Genomic DNA, 15289 nt, shown 5'->3' on the forward strand with positions numbered 1-15289 from the left:
TATCAATTTACAGAAATGTAATGGACGTAAGATAATAGAATTCATGTCTCATTTAGAATCCTATGAAACTTAATAATTTCCTAGGAAGTTTATTAACTTGCGGTTATTGTTATTTTCCGTTGACAATATACATACATACATATATATGATCACGTCTTTATCCATTACGAGGTAGATCAAGCCAACAGTCTTGTAAAGACTAGAAGGCCACGTTCAGCTGTTTGGCTTAATGATGGAATTGAGATTCAAATAGTGACAGGTTGCTAGCTCATAGCCAACAAGACTCCCAAGTTTTGAAAAAGAATTAACTTAATAATTACGCAGGAATTACAATTTAGATCTGGTATATAGATACCTATAGGGTTGTAATGTAACGCACATTGGTAACTGGATTAATAATTAAATTGCTTTATATTATTGCTCTTAATTATTCTTAACAACTATTTAGCGCAACTTAACACCACTGCCGAAACTATATAATACCGATTAATACTAATATTATACATGCGAAATTGTATGTTTGTTATTTTTTCACGCAATAACTATTTGTATTTACAAACAACAGATGAAATCTCTTTCTAATTGACCTAATTTGAAAGAGATGGAGAGTAAAATTTGTCAATTTTTTGTTTGTTTATTACGTTGGTTATATTTAAGCTTAAGTGCTTGCATGTAAATTGAGCCATTATACGAAAAAAAACATCTCAATGCAAAAGTTTAAATACTGCCATCTAGCGGACGTAAGTTGCGCAACTTAAAACTACATGATTGCATACAAAAGTTGTACTTAAATGCTTATCTTTTATGCCATTTCATTGAAAAGGGAAATAAAAAAATAATGTTTAATTGACATTAATTCTTGGCGTGTAAGTACCATTAATTAGTACATACTAACAAACTTTTAAGTCCATTTATTAGGACCATTTAAAATTTGTATCGATATTTCAAGAAACCCTAAAAATATCAGTACTTTATTAGCCTTGTTATTTATTATTAATGAAATTTCATCATCGCAGTGATTAACCTTAAATGGTATCGATACCTTTAACTTCAGTTAATAGAACCATTTCAATACCGATATCTCAAGTCCCGCTCACAACTTCTCAACTGTCAAAACCTACCCTCAAAAAAAAAAAAAGTACATGATGTTACTATTACAGTTACGCTAAAAAAAAAATTATCGTGTTAATAAAATCTTAATTAAATTTAACATAATATGTCAAGATACGAGTGCGTATCATTGCTGAACGGAACCCAGGGCGCGCAATAGCTTGCTCTGAGTGTGCTGTCCAAACAGAACGGTGAGAAGCGCCACTCCGTAACCGGTTGCGCGCTCTCCCTGTGAAAAAACAAAAAAACAAATAATTTATTATATTCATTTAATTATTTATTGCCGTGTGGTTCCCGGCACCATAAGAAAAAAGAATAGGACCACTCCATCGCTTTACCGTGGATGTCGCAAAAGGCGATTAAGGGATAGGCTTATAAACTTGGGATTCTTTTAGGCGATTGGCTAGCAACCTGTCACTATTCGAATCTCAATTCCATCATTAAGCCAAACAGCTGAGCGTGGCCCATCAGTCTTTTCAAGACTGTTGGCTCTGTCTACCTGATATATATGTTCAAAGAAGTTTGAAATGTTATACAAACTCTTTATTGTTATGTTCTTGTTTATCTGTGTGTGTAAATATATCACTACCCCGCTAGGGATATAGACGTGACTACATGTATGTATGTATGCATGTGTGTGTGATACGTACGACGTGCGCGGGCGCCGCCATGTCGACGTGCAGCCAGCGCCCCGGGAACTCGAACCCCAGGTGCGACAGGATGAACAGCGCCGCGCACGACGACTGGGCGTTGTTGCGGTCCTGCGGGAGAACGTGACATTGTTACTCTACGCATCTCACACAACACAACTGTTACAATCATCGCGAAGAATAAATAAAATAAATAAAAATAAAATAAAAATCTTTCATTTTCAGCTAACAAAATCTATAGAAAAGTTAGTAGTACTTACACTATGTTAGTAAACATTTTTTAAAAGAAACTGACGCGCTCAGCCAATAGCGGCGATAAATCTAAATCGCGATTATGATTTCACGGATTAGAGCATAAATATAACCTTTGACTCAACATCGTCTGTCGCGCGGTTCCCCAGGCATCACAGAATCTTATACTATGACTATTCCGTTTCTGATAACGATCCGATAGTAAGATATACACAAAGCGATTCTTATGACCTCCCTGACCCGAGGTCACGGAGGTCAAATTTTCAAATATACACAATAGTTTAATCCCGGTATGACCAAGAGCAGGTAATTTCATAAGGCACTCGTCTGACCTTCTTGACCTGAGATCAGATAAAAAAAACCTACAAGCGACACTATTACTCCTTTTACCACGTTCCACGAACAGATAAATCAGTTAATTACACCAAGATATACCCATCTAACCTCCTTGACCTCGAAAATACTTACAGCAACACTATTCTTCATATCGGCACACGCGCTACTGAACTCTGAGAAGTGTAGCTCCGGCGCGAACGGCAAAGCGTGAGCGAGGTCACCTGACCTCAACCCCGCGGTCACACACCACTGTTCCAAACGACGCGAGTTGGTCACTATGGCCGCGTGATATTTGCCCGTTGCAATGCCCTGTAATAAAAATAAATTGAGTACGCTCATTCCCGTGGGAATATTGGGGAATCCTCTTTTAGGTCACCCTAGACTAGGTATATAAGGAATCTAATATCAAACTTTCAAATCAATCCAGTCCATTTTTTTAAGGTACGTACGTAAATAATAATAAACAATTGTATAAAGAATTAGACCGGGATATAATAACTATGAGTTGTTAAATCAATATAAAAATATAACGTCAAAACTTTAAAAAAAAGTTTTACTATATGGCAAAATGAAACACGAATAGTATAGCCGACCCACTGTTATATACACGCCTTTCACAAATAGTGTGACAGTCAGCCGCCATTATGCCATATATTATCTCAGGAAATGGCAAGTTTTCTGTCAACCACGCATGCGTAAAACGCCGCCATTTTGATGTTTCACTTTTTTCCAAGCCACGCTCCGTCCGCCAATTTTTCTACGTCTATGACCCTAGTAATTCAAGTTCATAACAATAAATAAATACATAATATTATATACAGGACAAATTACACAGATTGAGTTAGCCTCGAAGTAAGTTCGAGACTTGTGTTACGAGATACTACCTCAACGATACCATATTTCCCATCCATGACTTTTACCAAATATTTACTTTTTTCTTAGCGGCCAGTGCGCTAGACAAAATTGACAGCAAATTTAGAGTTTTATTTTGGCTATAAAGAAAATGTATTATATGAGATGTCATAATGAATAACTCTTGATATTAAATGTAACTCATTTTAGATATGCATTTTTATATTGAAAACATTTCAGGATTGTACCGTTATATAAGTACCTAAACAAATATACTAGAGACACTTGTGCATTATAATGTCAAACAGTGGATGTCCTCTTAACCTAAGCTGCCTAATCACTAATCAGGCGCTCGATACCGGCCAAGTCTTTCATTTTATTTTGAGTATAAAATACATTACTATAAGTTTGAAAATACTTCTTTCATTTTCTCCGATGAATGAACGAAAACCCAGAACAAAAAAAAAACAATATTTGAATGAAGGAAACAAAACCGTTTCTCTGCCCATTTGTATTTGATCGAACAAAAATCGACGTGTACAACTGAAAAATGGCGTATTTCTCTTCGTGTATTGTACGATTTTCGAAATAGTGTTTTTCAACATTACATCACCTGTGCCCCGGTGAGAGTGGCGACATCTACAATGGTGTCAGCCTTCAGATCTCTTGAGGCGTACACGACGCCGTCGCTAAGGACGAGACGGCCTAAAAACAAACATAATTATAGAAATTATTAAAAGATTTAAAGAGACGATTTAGATTTAAGAGATCTATATTTGTAAATTGACGTCCGGTGAAAATGCTGCAGTGTAGTTTGTTCCGCCGCTTCTTCTACACATGCGCTTTGGAAGCGTTAGTAGTTATTGACGTCAATTAGTGATACCTTGTATCCAATTCTGAAAATGGATCTATTCTATTCTATTCTAATATAGATTGAAGATATGTGACGGCAATTAGTGATACCTTGTATCAAATTTTGAAAATGAATCTATTCTATTCTAATATAGATTTAAGATATGTGACGGCAATTAGTGATACCTTGTATCTAATTTTGAAAATGAATCTATTCTATTCTAATATAGATTTAAGATATGTGACGTCAATTAGTGATACCTTGTATAGTCAATAAGTGATACCTTATATCCAATTTTGAAAATAAATCTTTTATTTTTTTTTATTCTGTGGAAGAAATAATGTTTTACCTTCAGCATCGGTATTATTGATTTCGACAGTGCGGCCGGAGTACAATTGATGTATGTCGTCTGGTCTGGAACAAACAAGACGAGAGGGTTCAGAACGAAAATTACGAACTTTTCACAAATTATGTATTATCGTTGCCGCTATTTATAATTTGAATTATTTTCCTATTTTTCTTTTTGCTTTTTTTTATTAATAAGGGTACGGCAAGTAGACGATTTAAATTTTTACAAAATATTTTTTTGTATTAAATTTCAAAATAAATATAATTTAACTATCTGTGCCCGCGACTTCGTCCGCGTGGAAAAGTTATTTTGGGCATCATTGAAGCCTTCAAGGATGAATAATTTTCCCAGTTTTTTTTTCACATTTTCTATAATTTCTTTGTTCCTTATATTTGCAGCGTGATGTTATATAGCCTAAAGCCTTCCTCGATAAATGGTTTATTCAACGCTAAAATAATTTTTCAATTAGGACCAGTAGTTCCTGAGATTAGCGCGTTCAAACAAACATATTATAATATTAGTATAGATTATAAAACGGGTGCTCTCATACAACGAATGTAATTTTAAGCAATTTTTAGATCGATTTCAATAAACAGGGTTTTACAACAAACGTGATGATGGTACGGAACCCTTCGTCCAAAATGCCTGAGTCCAAATAGCAGGCCAGTTTTGCCATATGTCTGTCTTGAGCGTTCAGAGTCACAGTAGATATAAGTTTTACCTTGTAGCGAGTGGGCCCACAGCATTCTCAGCTAAACACAAAACGCAGTGTAGATTCGCAGTGGGTTGAGATTTGACGGCCACAGCGAAAGCTCCCAGCACGGCGGCTGCGCCCGCGCAGTCGCCTTTCATGCCCACCATCGATGTCTGGTAGGAATAAAAATATAATAAAAAAAGGGCTTGATGTAGGTAATTCACAATAGTTCACTTATAAAAAGAAAGAAATATACGTACATACATACATATAGTCACGTATATATTATTTCTCAAATGTAATCAATATTTATTTTTATAACCTAGGACGACTAGGAATAGGACCACTCCATCTCTTTCTCATTGACGTTGTTAAAGGCGACTAAGGTTACAAACTAGGGATTGTTTTTTTAGGCGATGGGCTAGCAACCTGCCACTGTTTCAATCTCAATTCTATCATTAAGCCAAAAAGCTGAACGTGGCTTATCACCAAGGGATTTAGACGTGACTATATGTATGTATGTATCTTTGTTTGTTTGTTTGTTTGTGAACTCTTTATTGCACACAAAAAGTAAATATGTACAATGGCGGACTTATCCCAATCAGGATTTCTTCCAGTCAGTCAACCAAAATATAAAAGAAAATCCATAATCAAAGTGGCAGCACACATAAAAAGCATCGTATTGGAAAATGTATGTATGCATAGTAGTGCCGTGTGGTTCCCGGCACCAATACAAAAATGAATAGGACCACTCCATCTCTTTCCCATGGATGTCGTAAAAGGCGACTAAGGGATAGGCTTACAAACTTGGGATTCTTTTTTTTTTGGCCATCGCCAATCCATAGCCCATCGGCTAGCAACTTGTCACTATTTGAATCTAAATTCTATAATAGGGAAGATGCAAATATGATATTTATGAAAATTTTACGTATAAAATGTTAAAAAAATATAATAGAAGAACTTCTTCAACGTTTTTATTTTAAATTATGTTGATTTTTAGCAATTATTACGAATTAAAATTACGTTAAACGAAACGCATTTCAAAACACCAATCAGCGTTCAGTGACGTCACTCGTGCTGTGTCAACTTTTAGAAGTTAACTTTGCGATTAATAGGCAGTAGTGCTTTATTTACGTATTATTTACGTTTTAAATAAAAATGGAAGTTAGATTTAATAAAACAGACTCCAAAAATTTACCAAAAAAAAATTTTTTGTTGTGAGTGCAGAGTTTTCAAGTGTAGAAATGAAAGGCACTAAATTAGTACGGTATGCATGAATGTTTTTAAACGTTGTTTGCATTTTATTCAGCAATTTCTAAACATAGCAGTTATAATTTAGCTCAACGAGAGAATCTTACGGCGATAACGCAATCGGTTTTGTGCAAATTAAAAGAGATGGAGATGGATTAATTATGTACAGTGAAAAGTCGAGTTACTCCAGAGCACAAAGTACGAAAAGAAGGTTATCGTGTTACAGCTGTAATAAATGTAGCATAAAGCTTAGTTCTGTCCTGCCAATGCGAAGATTGTGCAGCTTCTGCAGGTCAAGTATTACGACATTAATGAATAATTAAACTGTTCAAAAAGAAGATTATTTTAAATGCTATGAGGTATTTATTATCATGACTAAAACTTTATCATATACAGGTGGGTGCAAGCATCCTGCTGCACTATTGCTATGGGGCACAGAAGGTCTGAGCAGCCTCCAATTACGTCCGTCACATGCTATTGGAAGAAGTCGAAATTATCTACATGAGCTTCTGGAAAATCTGTCATAAAAGCCAAAGAAATGGGTCAAGTTTCAGTCAATCACAGTTTCTCTCAAGTAAGCAGCTTTTTTATTTAAAGAGATTGAAAAGAAGTTAAATGTGTGTTACAATAATAACTGCATATTTTTAGGTGGATATTTTATAAGAATTTGTAGATGCTGTCAATAAAAAAGATTGTCGGGGAAGTATTCTTCGCTACTTTCAATAAGACAAGCATTCATAAGGTGTGTTCAAGCTTGATTGGAATGTTGGACTCTCCAGAATCATTTCTTGAAGCATTATCAAAGCAAATGACCACTGATAATGTAAATATGGTATTTTACCACCACCAAACATCAAAGTGATTCACCAATGTGGTTTGAGTTGAGGTAAGTAGTAAGACTTCTAGCTTAGTTTTGTTTATTGTATTTATCACTAAAATACCATGAATAAAAAAAATATTTTGACAAAATAAACTCATTATCATACTCACATAACATAAACTTGATTGGCATATTAGCTGTATATAAGTTTATTTTTCTATTTTACAGGTACGGCAGAATTACTGGCTCAACTCTTTATGAAGCCGCTCACTGTAGAACTATAAATGGTTCCCTTCTGAACGCAATTATGGGAGAACATTCAAAATTTACTTCCATTGCGATGAGTAGAGGGAAAATACTAGAAAAAAGTTCTCAAAGTAGTAAGCAAGAAAGAAAAGGTAAGTTCGGTGGTTTTTGTTTGTTTGAATATTATGAATAAAAGAAATTTGTAATGTTTGGTTCAAGGCTTTTGTAGTACATAATTCATATTTTTGTTTCTGCAATTCAGATTGAAATTGAAGAAGCTGGACTACTTCTTAATGCCGAGTATCCTATTTTTGGAGCAACACCTGACGGGCTTACTGAAAATTATACAATAGAAGTCAAATATCCTTCAACCGAAGCTGCCATACTTTCCTATGTGAAATACAATAAAATAACACCAAAATGTTGTGTGCCATATGGTAACAGCATTGTATCTGTAATGAATATTGCAAAGAAATTCTGGATAGATGCTGTATTTCCGAAATTAAAAGATATATATAAGCACATTTTTTTGTTTTTCAAATATTTCATAAATTTATTAAATAAAACTATGCTTCGAAAATATTGTTTTTTATTCAATTTTAATTAAAGGTGATTAACAAGTGCACAACAAATGATTATACTATAGTCTATTTGGGGTATGAGAAAATGATCTACACAGGCATTTAGAAACTTTGTTAAAGTAGATGGACACATAGGCACAAAACATGAGTCAACACGACTTTTTATCCGAATTTTTTCGGTATTATGTCTTGTGATCACTTGATGTGGATGGATATTCCATTTTAAATTATTACAAAAAACTTAGTGGAAAGTCGAGAAAATTTGCAATTTATGATAATCAACCAGTGTTTCCACTATAAAAATTTTCTTTCCCCATGCCTCAATTCCGATTTCCCCTTTTCAGAACTTTTTTCCCCTCAAAAATTATTTTGCTGTAGTTTTGGCACTTTTGTTGTAACTAAAAGTTTAATTTTTAAATATATTTTTTATAAATATATACGGGACAAATTACACTGATTGAGTTAGCCTCGAAGTAAGTTCGAGACTGTGTTACGAGATACTAACTCAACGATACTTTGTATATTTTATAATAAATACTTATATAGATAAACATCCAAGACCCAAACCAATCAGAAAAAGTTCTTTTCTCATTATGCCCTGACCGGGATTCGAACCCGGGACCTCTGGTGTCACAGACACGCGTACTACCGCTGCGCCAAAGAGGCCGTCGATATAATTTTATATATAATAAAAATTAATATATGATTACCTAAAATTTCCCCTTTTATAGTATTTCCCCTTTTTCTTCCCCTCTGGACCCTGATTACCCCTTAAAAGGAGAATTTCCCCTCATTGTGGAAACACTGTAATCAACGAAGGCAAGCACGACCAGTGTCAGACACGTGTGACGTCATTGGAAGTGTAGGTCCGTTTTGGCGCGAAAATTTAAACGATCAGTTTAAAGCCGCATTTTTTTACGATAAATTAGATTGTTTTAATTTTTTTAATATGTTAAGACCTATTTTACATGGAATTCTTTAAAATGAAATCAAAACTAAAATTATTGCATGTTCCCTATTAAACAGCTCAACGTGGCAATTCAGCCTTTTCAAGACTGTTGGCTCTGTCTGCCCCGCAAGTTAACTAACTCACCCTGGCTTTGATGCTGAGACCGCCGGTATCATAGACGATGCCCTTCCCGACCCACGCGACAGTCTCCGTGGCGGCGGGAGCCGTGTAGCTCAGCACCACCAGAGCTGGCGGGCTCGCGGCGGCTCTGCCCACCCCGTAGAGGCCGCCCATGCCGCGCGCCTTCAGCTCCTCGCCCCGGATTATCGTCGGCTCCGGTATGTCCAGCTCTTTGGCCACGGCACACGCTTCCTGTGGTATGAATGTGATATAATAAAGGCCGCCAGCGACTTCGTAGTGATGGAAACCCTATAAATCAATTCGTAGTGAAGAAACTCTAGGGATAAAAAGTAGCCTTTATGTTATCTACATACCAAATTTCATCGTAATCCGTTCAGTAGTTTTTGCGTGAAAGAGTAACAAACATCCATACTGACATACTCACAAACTTTCGCATTTATAATGTTAGTAGGATGACGAAATATTCGTATTGAAATTATCAGTTTTACATTCATTCATGTTTTTTTTTATGTAGGCAATGTGCATTCGTCCACGGTTCAGATGTAAGAGATCTATATTTGTAAATTGAAAATGCTACAGTGTAGTTTGTTCCGCCGCTTCTTCTTAATAGTACTAATACTTCTTCTTCAGAATAGTATCACTCCATATCTTTCACGTGGATGTCGTAAATAACGACTAAGGGATAGGGATATAAACTTGAGATTCCTCTTGTAGGCGTTGGACTATCAACCTGTCACTATTTGAATCTCAATTCCATCATAAAGCCATACAACAAAAAAATGGCTTATCAGTCTATTCGCTCTGTCAAACCCGCAACGGAGATAGATAGACCTGTTCATACATATGTATGTATGTGCTAACCTCGATAAACTTATCAACGTCCATCATGTTGCAGGGGGTGTCCGCTATGCGGGCGGCCAGGCGGGAGCGTCGCCAACTCCATACAACTGAACTTGGCTTATCAGTCTGTTCGCTCTAACCCGCAACGGATACAGACCTGTTTATATGTATGTATGTATGTGCTAACCTCGATAAACTTATCAACGTCCATCATGTTGCAGGGGGTGTCCGCTATGCGGGCGGCCAGGCGGGAGCGTCGCCAACTCCATACAACTGAACTTTGTTTATCAGTCTGTTCGCTCTAACCCGCAACGGATACAGACCTGTTTGTATGTATGTATGTGCTAACCTCGATAAACTTATCAACGTCCATCATGTTGCAGGGGGTGTCCGCTATGCGGGCGGCCAGGCGGGAGCGTCGCCAACTCCATACAACTGAACTTTGTTTATCAGTCTGTTCGCTCTAACCCGCAACGGATACAGACCTGTTTGTATGTATGTATGTGCTAACCTCGATAAACTTATCAACGTCCATCATGTTGCAGGGGGTGTCCGCTATGCGGGCGGCCAGGCGGGAGCGTCGCCAACTCCATACAACTGAACTTTGTTTATCAGTCTGTTCGCTCTAACCCGCAACGGATACAGACCTGTTTGTATGTATGTATGTGCTAACCTCGATAAACTTATCAACGTCCATCATGTTGCAGGGGGTGTCCGCTATGCGGGCGGCCAGGCGGGAGCGTCGCCAACTCCATACAACTGAACTTTGTTTATCAGTCTGTTCGCTCTAACCCGCAACGGATACAGACCTGTTTGTATGTATGTATGTGCTAACCTCGATAAACTTATCAACGTCCATCATGTTGCAGGGGGTGTCCGCTATGCGGGCGGCCAGGCGGGCGGCGTCCGCGGCGTGCTGCAGCGTCGCCAGCTCCTCGTAGGACAGCGTGCCGTCGGCGAGGTCCGCCGGCAGCGAGCCAGAGAACTCGTCTTCCGAGTCACCGTCTGTTATTAAAATTGTAGGAAGTATAGTTATAAAAAGTTATTTATTCCTACAGAAGAAAGAAGGAGAAAAGAGGAGAGAAATAATCAGTTTTAATAAAATAACTATATATTATTAACATGAAAATTAGGAACATCTCACAATAAAAATTATTTTTGACATATATCAGTAACAAAACCATGGCAACCGTTGCTATGGGCGTCTAGCAAGAAGGTTGCCTACAAAATAATAAATTAAAAAAAAAGAAAGAATTTAGAAATAGAAATAAAAAAAAAATATATAGAATAGTCCTATTCTAAAGTGCTGGGAACCACACGGCACTCCTTAATTATGGTAAATATTGTTCGGTAAATGTGTGTTGATATGTCAGTCAATAATAATTTATTACATCAGTCAATAAGAATATTAATATATTCTCCATTATATACACAGAAGATATGATATTGATTGTGTCAAGTGGTTCCTTAGTACTAATACAAAAAGAATAAGACCACTCCATCTCTTTCCCGTGGATGTCGTAAAAGGCGACTAAGGGAAAGGCTTATAAACTTGGGATTCTTTTTTGTAGGCAACGGGCTGGCAACCTGTCACTATTTGAATCTAAATTCTATCATTAAGTGAAGCAGCTGAATGTGTGGCCTAACAGTATTTTCAAGACTGTTTGTCAGCTCTGTCTACCCCGCAAGGGATATAGACGTGAGCATACGTATGTAAGATTAGATGTCATAGCTACAAGGGATATAAACGTGACCATTCATGTTTGTATGTATGTAAGATTAGATGTCATAGTAATTGCCAACTTAAGTGCTAACATGCCAACGTCACATTGCTCACCCTGGCCATCTTCTTTGACGAGGTGTATCTCGACGACGAGCTGGCGGGCGGCGGGCGCGGGCGCGGCGCCCAGCGGGGCGGAGCCCGAGCGCGCCTGGAACAGGGGGTGCGAGCGAGCGATCGCCACGGCGCTCGCGTACACGTCGCGCTTGCGGCACACTAGCTGAATTTGAAAATAATATCTTTATTCCATTAAATTAACTAATACGCCATCTTTGGATTTGGTTGAACAGCCAAGGTGACGCAACATATATTTTATATTATTATCAGCGATTTTTCTATTGAATCACACTATGTATTAGAAAAAGTGAATCAAAATGACGGATTTTGAGTGTAGTTTTATTTTACAGATCTAAGCATACGTACTGAGGGACGGACACGGGAAGCGACTTTGCTTTTTACTATGTAGTGATAGTGTATAAAGTAACAATAATAATAATATTAGTTATCTAAACATACATTATAGTAGTAGTCCTTCAATGCGATGGCGCAGTATGACGTCTATAGAGATGAACTAATAAGCCTCTATCTGATTAAAAAGCAAACTAAACATGAGAGGAATAATGAGAGAGCTCTGACCACAATGAACTCGTCCGTGGTCCTCTGGTGGGAGCGCACGATCTTGGCCAGCGCGTGCGCACGCGAGGGCGCGGCGTGGCGCGAGCGGCGCGCGGGCAGCGACGCCAGCGCGGCCGCGCCCGGCCACAGCTCCGCCGCCTCGCCCGCCGGCGACGACACGCACGCCAGGCCGCGGTGCCACGCCTACGGGGGGGACTCACATACATACATATCCCTAGTGGGGTAGACAGAGACAACAGTCTTGAAAAGACTGATAGGCCACCTTGTGGGATAGACAGAGCCAATAGTCTTGAAAAGACTGAAAGGCCACGCTCAGCTATTATACACACATTATGTACAATAAACTGATTGTACAAAGAGGAAACCTACATACAATCACGTCTTTATCTTTAACTAACTGTGCCCGCGACTCCGTCCGCGTGGAATAGTTATTCTGAGCATTATTGAAGTCCTCAAGGGTGAATAATTTTCCCCGTTTTTTTTCACATTGCTTAACTCCTTATAGTTGTAGCGTGATGTTATATAGCCTAAAGTTTTCCTCGATAAGTGGTCTATTCAATACAAACTGAATTTTTCAATTCGAGACCCGTAGTTCTTGAGATTAGCGCGTTCAAACGAACAAACTCTTCAGCTTTATAATATTAGTATAGATGGGACAAACAGATGTCAGACAGAACCAACAGTCTTGGAAAGACTGAAAAACCACATTGAGCGGTATAGCTTTATGATGGAATTGAGATTCAAATAGTGACAGGTTGTGAGCCCATCACCTACAATTTAATAAGCCTATTTGCGCCTTTTACGACATCCACGGGATAAAGATCCTATTTTTTATTTATATTGGGAACCACATGGCAATAAATACAATACATATGATTTTCTCTTTATAAAATCAAAATTAGATAATTAACTTACCTCTTCAGTGACTCGGGGCTCAAGTTTGCACCGGACATCTTGCCATTTCAGCGAACAAAGATGGGGAACCTGCCCCACGATCAGAACGGGCTGCCGCTCTGGATCCGAGGCGGTGAGGCCCCAACGGAACTTTATGTTCACAGTTGCGTTTGACATACTGCGAACTGTAATACAGAATGATTATTATCTGTCAGGAGCTGTTTCGTTTACTTTGTCTTCTTGTGAAGGGAGATACACATATCAGTGCAATCATTCTTCCTCAGAAAGCAATGGCCGTATGATCTCTTACTTTTTGTGAATGATATTTTTGCATGTTTATCTTTAATCTTATTAAGTATGAATGAAACATTTGTGTGTAAGCCTATCTCTTAGTCGCCTTTTACGACATTCAAGGGATGGAGTGGTATTCTAAAGTACAGGATATAACACAGCATTTTTGGAATCACCTGTTAATTTATTTCATAGGAACATACAGCCTGACTCTAATTCACCTAAACATCTGCATGCAAGTTGGTACAAATATCTAGCCACGGAGACAAAATGGAAATATTCTACATGATAATTAATTGTTGACAGCATTCAAGCACACTATCTCTATCTCTATACATACATATAGTAAGACCTTTTTGGGTACCTCGGATGAGGCCAGGGTCTTTTTCCTTAACGTAATCATATACCCAAATGTCCTTATTATTCAGAAAACAGGCAATAAAATCATATAGAACAAAGAAAAATACTTTTTAAAAATAAATAAATAAACATTAAAAAGTTACCCCAAAACTTAAACGTATTGTACTCAGATGAGTTTAAAAATATTTGAGGTTACTTACAAACTTTTATTTAATTCAGCTTTATTGATCTAATACGTCACTTACTATTTGTATAAGCTAAATTATACTCCCACTTTTTGAGTAAAAGATCATTCACCTGATATTATCACTGGAATCTGTTTAGACACGGTCACATAATTAAACAACGTCCTTATTATCGTCATGTTCACTTATATAACCCGGAAAACTTGTCAATAATCAAAATAAACAAGATAAAAACAAATCGTGGACTTAACGAGCGCTAACTTTAAAACTTACCGTTATTTGATAAGAATAATTACGAAGATTTCTTAATGTTTGTTACATTTAGATAAACTAACGCCTAATAAATAAAGACAAAGAGTATTACAAAAGTACAAAAATAGTTTACAAAAGATGAGAAGAAAGCAAAAATGCTTTGCCTTCTTCCGACCCGTTTCAACCAAATTGCCAAATCATTGAGATTTTCGTTTAGAAACTATCTTGTCAAGTGTCAACGTCATCTCAACGATCTTGATTTTTGTCTCAGGTTTGGTGTTTCATTCCATGGATAGTTTTAACAGGAGCTTGATCAGAGCAAAGATATTTTTTGGATGGATGGAAAGCCATGGATGGATGTTCATAGTAAGAGCTGTTTGAAATGCCGACCTAAAGTTACTTAATTAACAAAACATTCGGTTATTTTTATTTCTGAACGTACAAACTTATAAGTTTTGTTTCTACACTACATTCGTCCAACATTTTCATCAAATATTATAATCCGTTTTTATTATTTTTTTATTATTTTTATCTAGAATAAAGATAAATAAATAAATAAATGTATACGGGACAAATTACACTGATTGAGTTAGCCTCGAAGTAAGTTCCACTTGTTACGAGATACTAACTCAACGATACTATATTTTAGAATAAATACTTATTACTACATACAGCCAAGACCCAGGCCAATTAAAAAAGGTTCTTTTCTCATCATGCCCTGGCCAGGATTCGAACCCAGGACCTCCGGTGTCACAGACAAGCGTACATCTAAACGAAGAAGTCTTCCATTAAAATAATAAAATTTAAAAACCTTCGACACTATTTTTACTTAAACATCTCTTTTTTGCATCAGAGGTTAAGCTTAGAACACTCGATTAAATCAGCAATATTCTCTACTTATCAGTGCGCTTTTAACTTTTACTCGAGTACTATATTCGCCGGTATTCGGTCTTTCTTCGCCACTTTC

The 15289-nt window shown here is 37.2% G+C and overlaps 1 protein-coding gene and 1 long non-coding RNA gene across 4 annotated transcripts; one reads left to right on the forward strand and one right to left on the reverse strand.

Annotated features, from left to right (window-relative positions):
* Positions 1-512: 512 nt before the first annotated feature.
* LOC106137579 (probable aminopeptidase NPEPL1) lies at positions 513-14525 on the reverse strand. 2 transcript variants are annotated; one of them, XM_060951437.1, is made up of 12 exons: positions 14344-14525; positions 13256-13419; positions 12341-12523; positions 11762-11924; positions 10760-10929; positions 9088-9315; positions 5124-5269; positions 4403-4467; positions 3814-3905; positions 2481-2657; positions 1761-1871; positions 513-1339 (listed from the first exon to the last, which is right to left on the reverse strand). In XM_060951437.1, the coding sequence occupies exons 2-12, from the start codon at positions 13409-13411 to the stop codon at positions 1238-1240; spliced, it is 1593 nt and encodes a 530-aa protein (XP_060807420.1). In that variant the 5' UTR covers positions 13412-13419; positions 14344-14525; the 3' UTR covers positions 513-1237. The 2 variants fall into 2 exon arrangements, with proteins under 2 accessions (XP_060807420.1, XP_060807419.1); XM_060951436.1 differs by lacking the exon at positions 14344-14525 and adding an exon at positions 14183-14332.
* Positions 6060-9011, forward strand: LOC132903357 (uncharacterized). Of its 2 annotated transcripts, none has more exons than XR_009657383.1 (3): positions 6060-7233; positions 7396-7565; positions 7676-9011. It is a non-coding gene; the product is annotated as an uncharacterized LOC132903357 (long non-coding RNA). The 2 variants fall into 2 exon arrangements; XR_009657384.1 differs by having other exon boundaries at positions 6060-6639; positions 6744-7565.
* Positions 14526-15289: the final 764 nt, after the last annotated feature.

This window comes from Amyelois transitella, chromosome 24 (genome assembly GCF_032362555.1).
Source record: "Amyelois transitella isolate CPQ chromosome 24, ilAmyTran1.1, whole genome shotgun sequence".
Lineage (NCBI taxonomy): Eukaryota > Metazoa > Arthropoda > Insecta > Lepidoptera > Pyralidae > Amyelois > Amyelois transitella.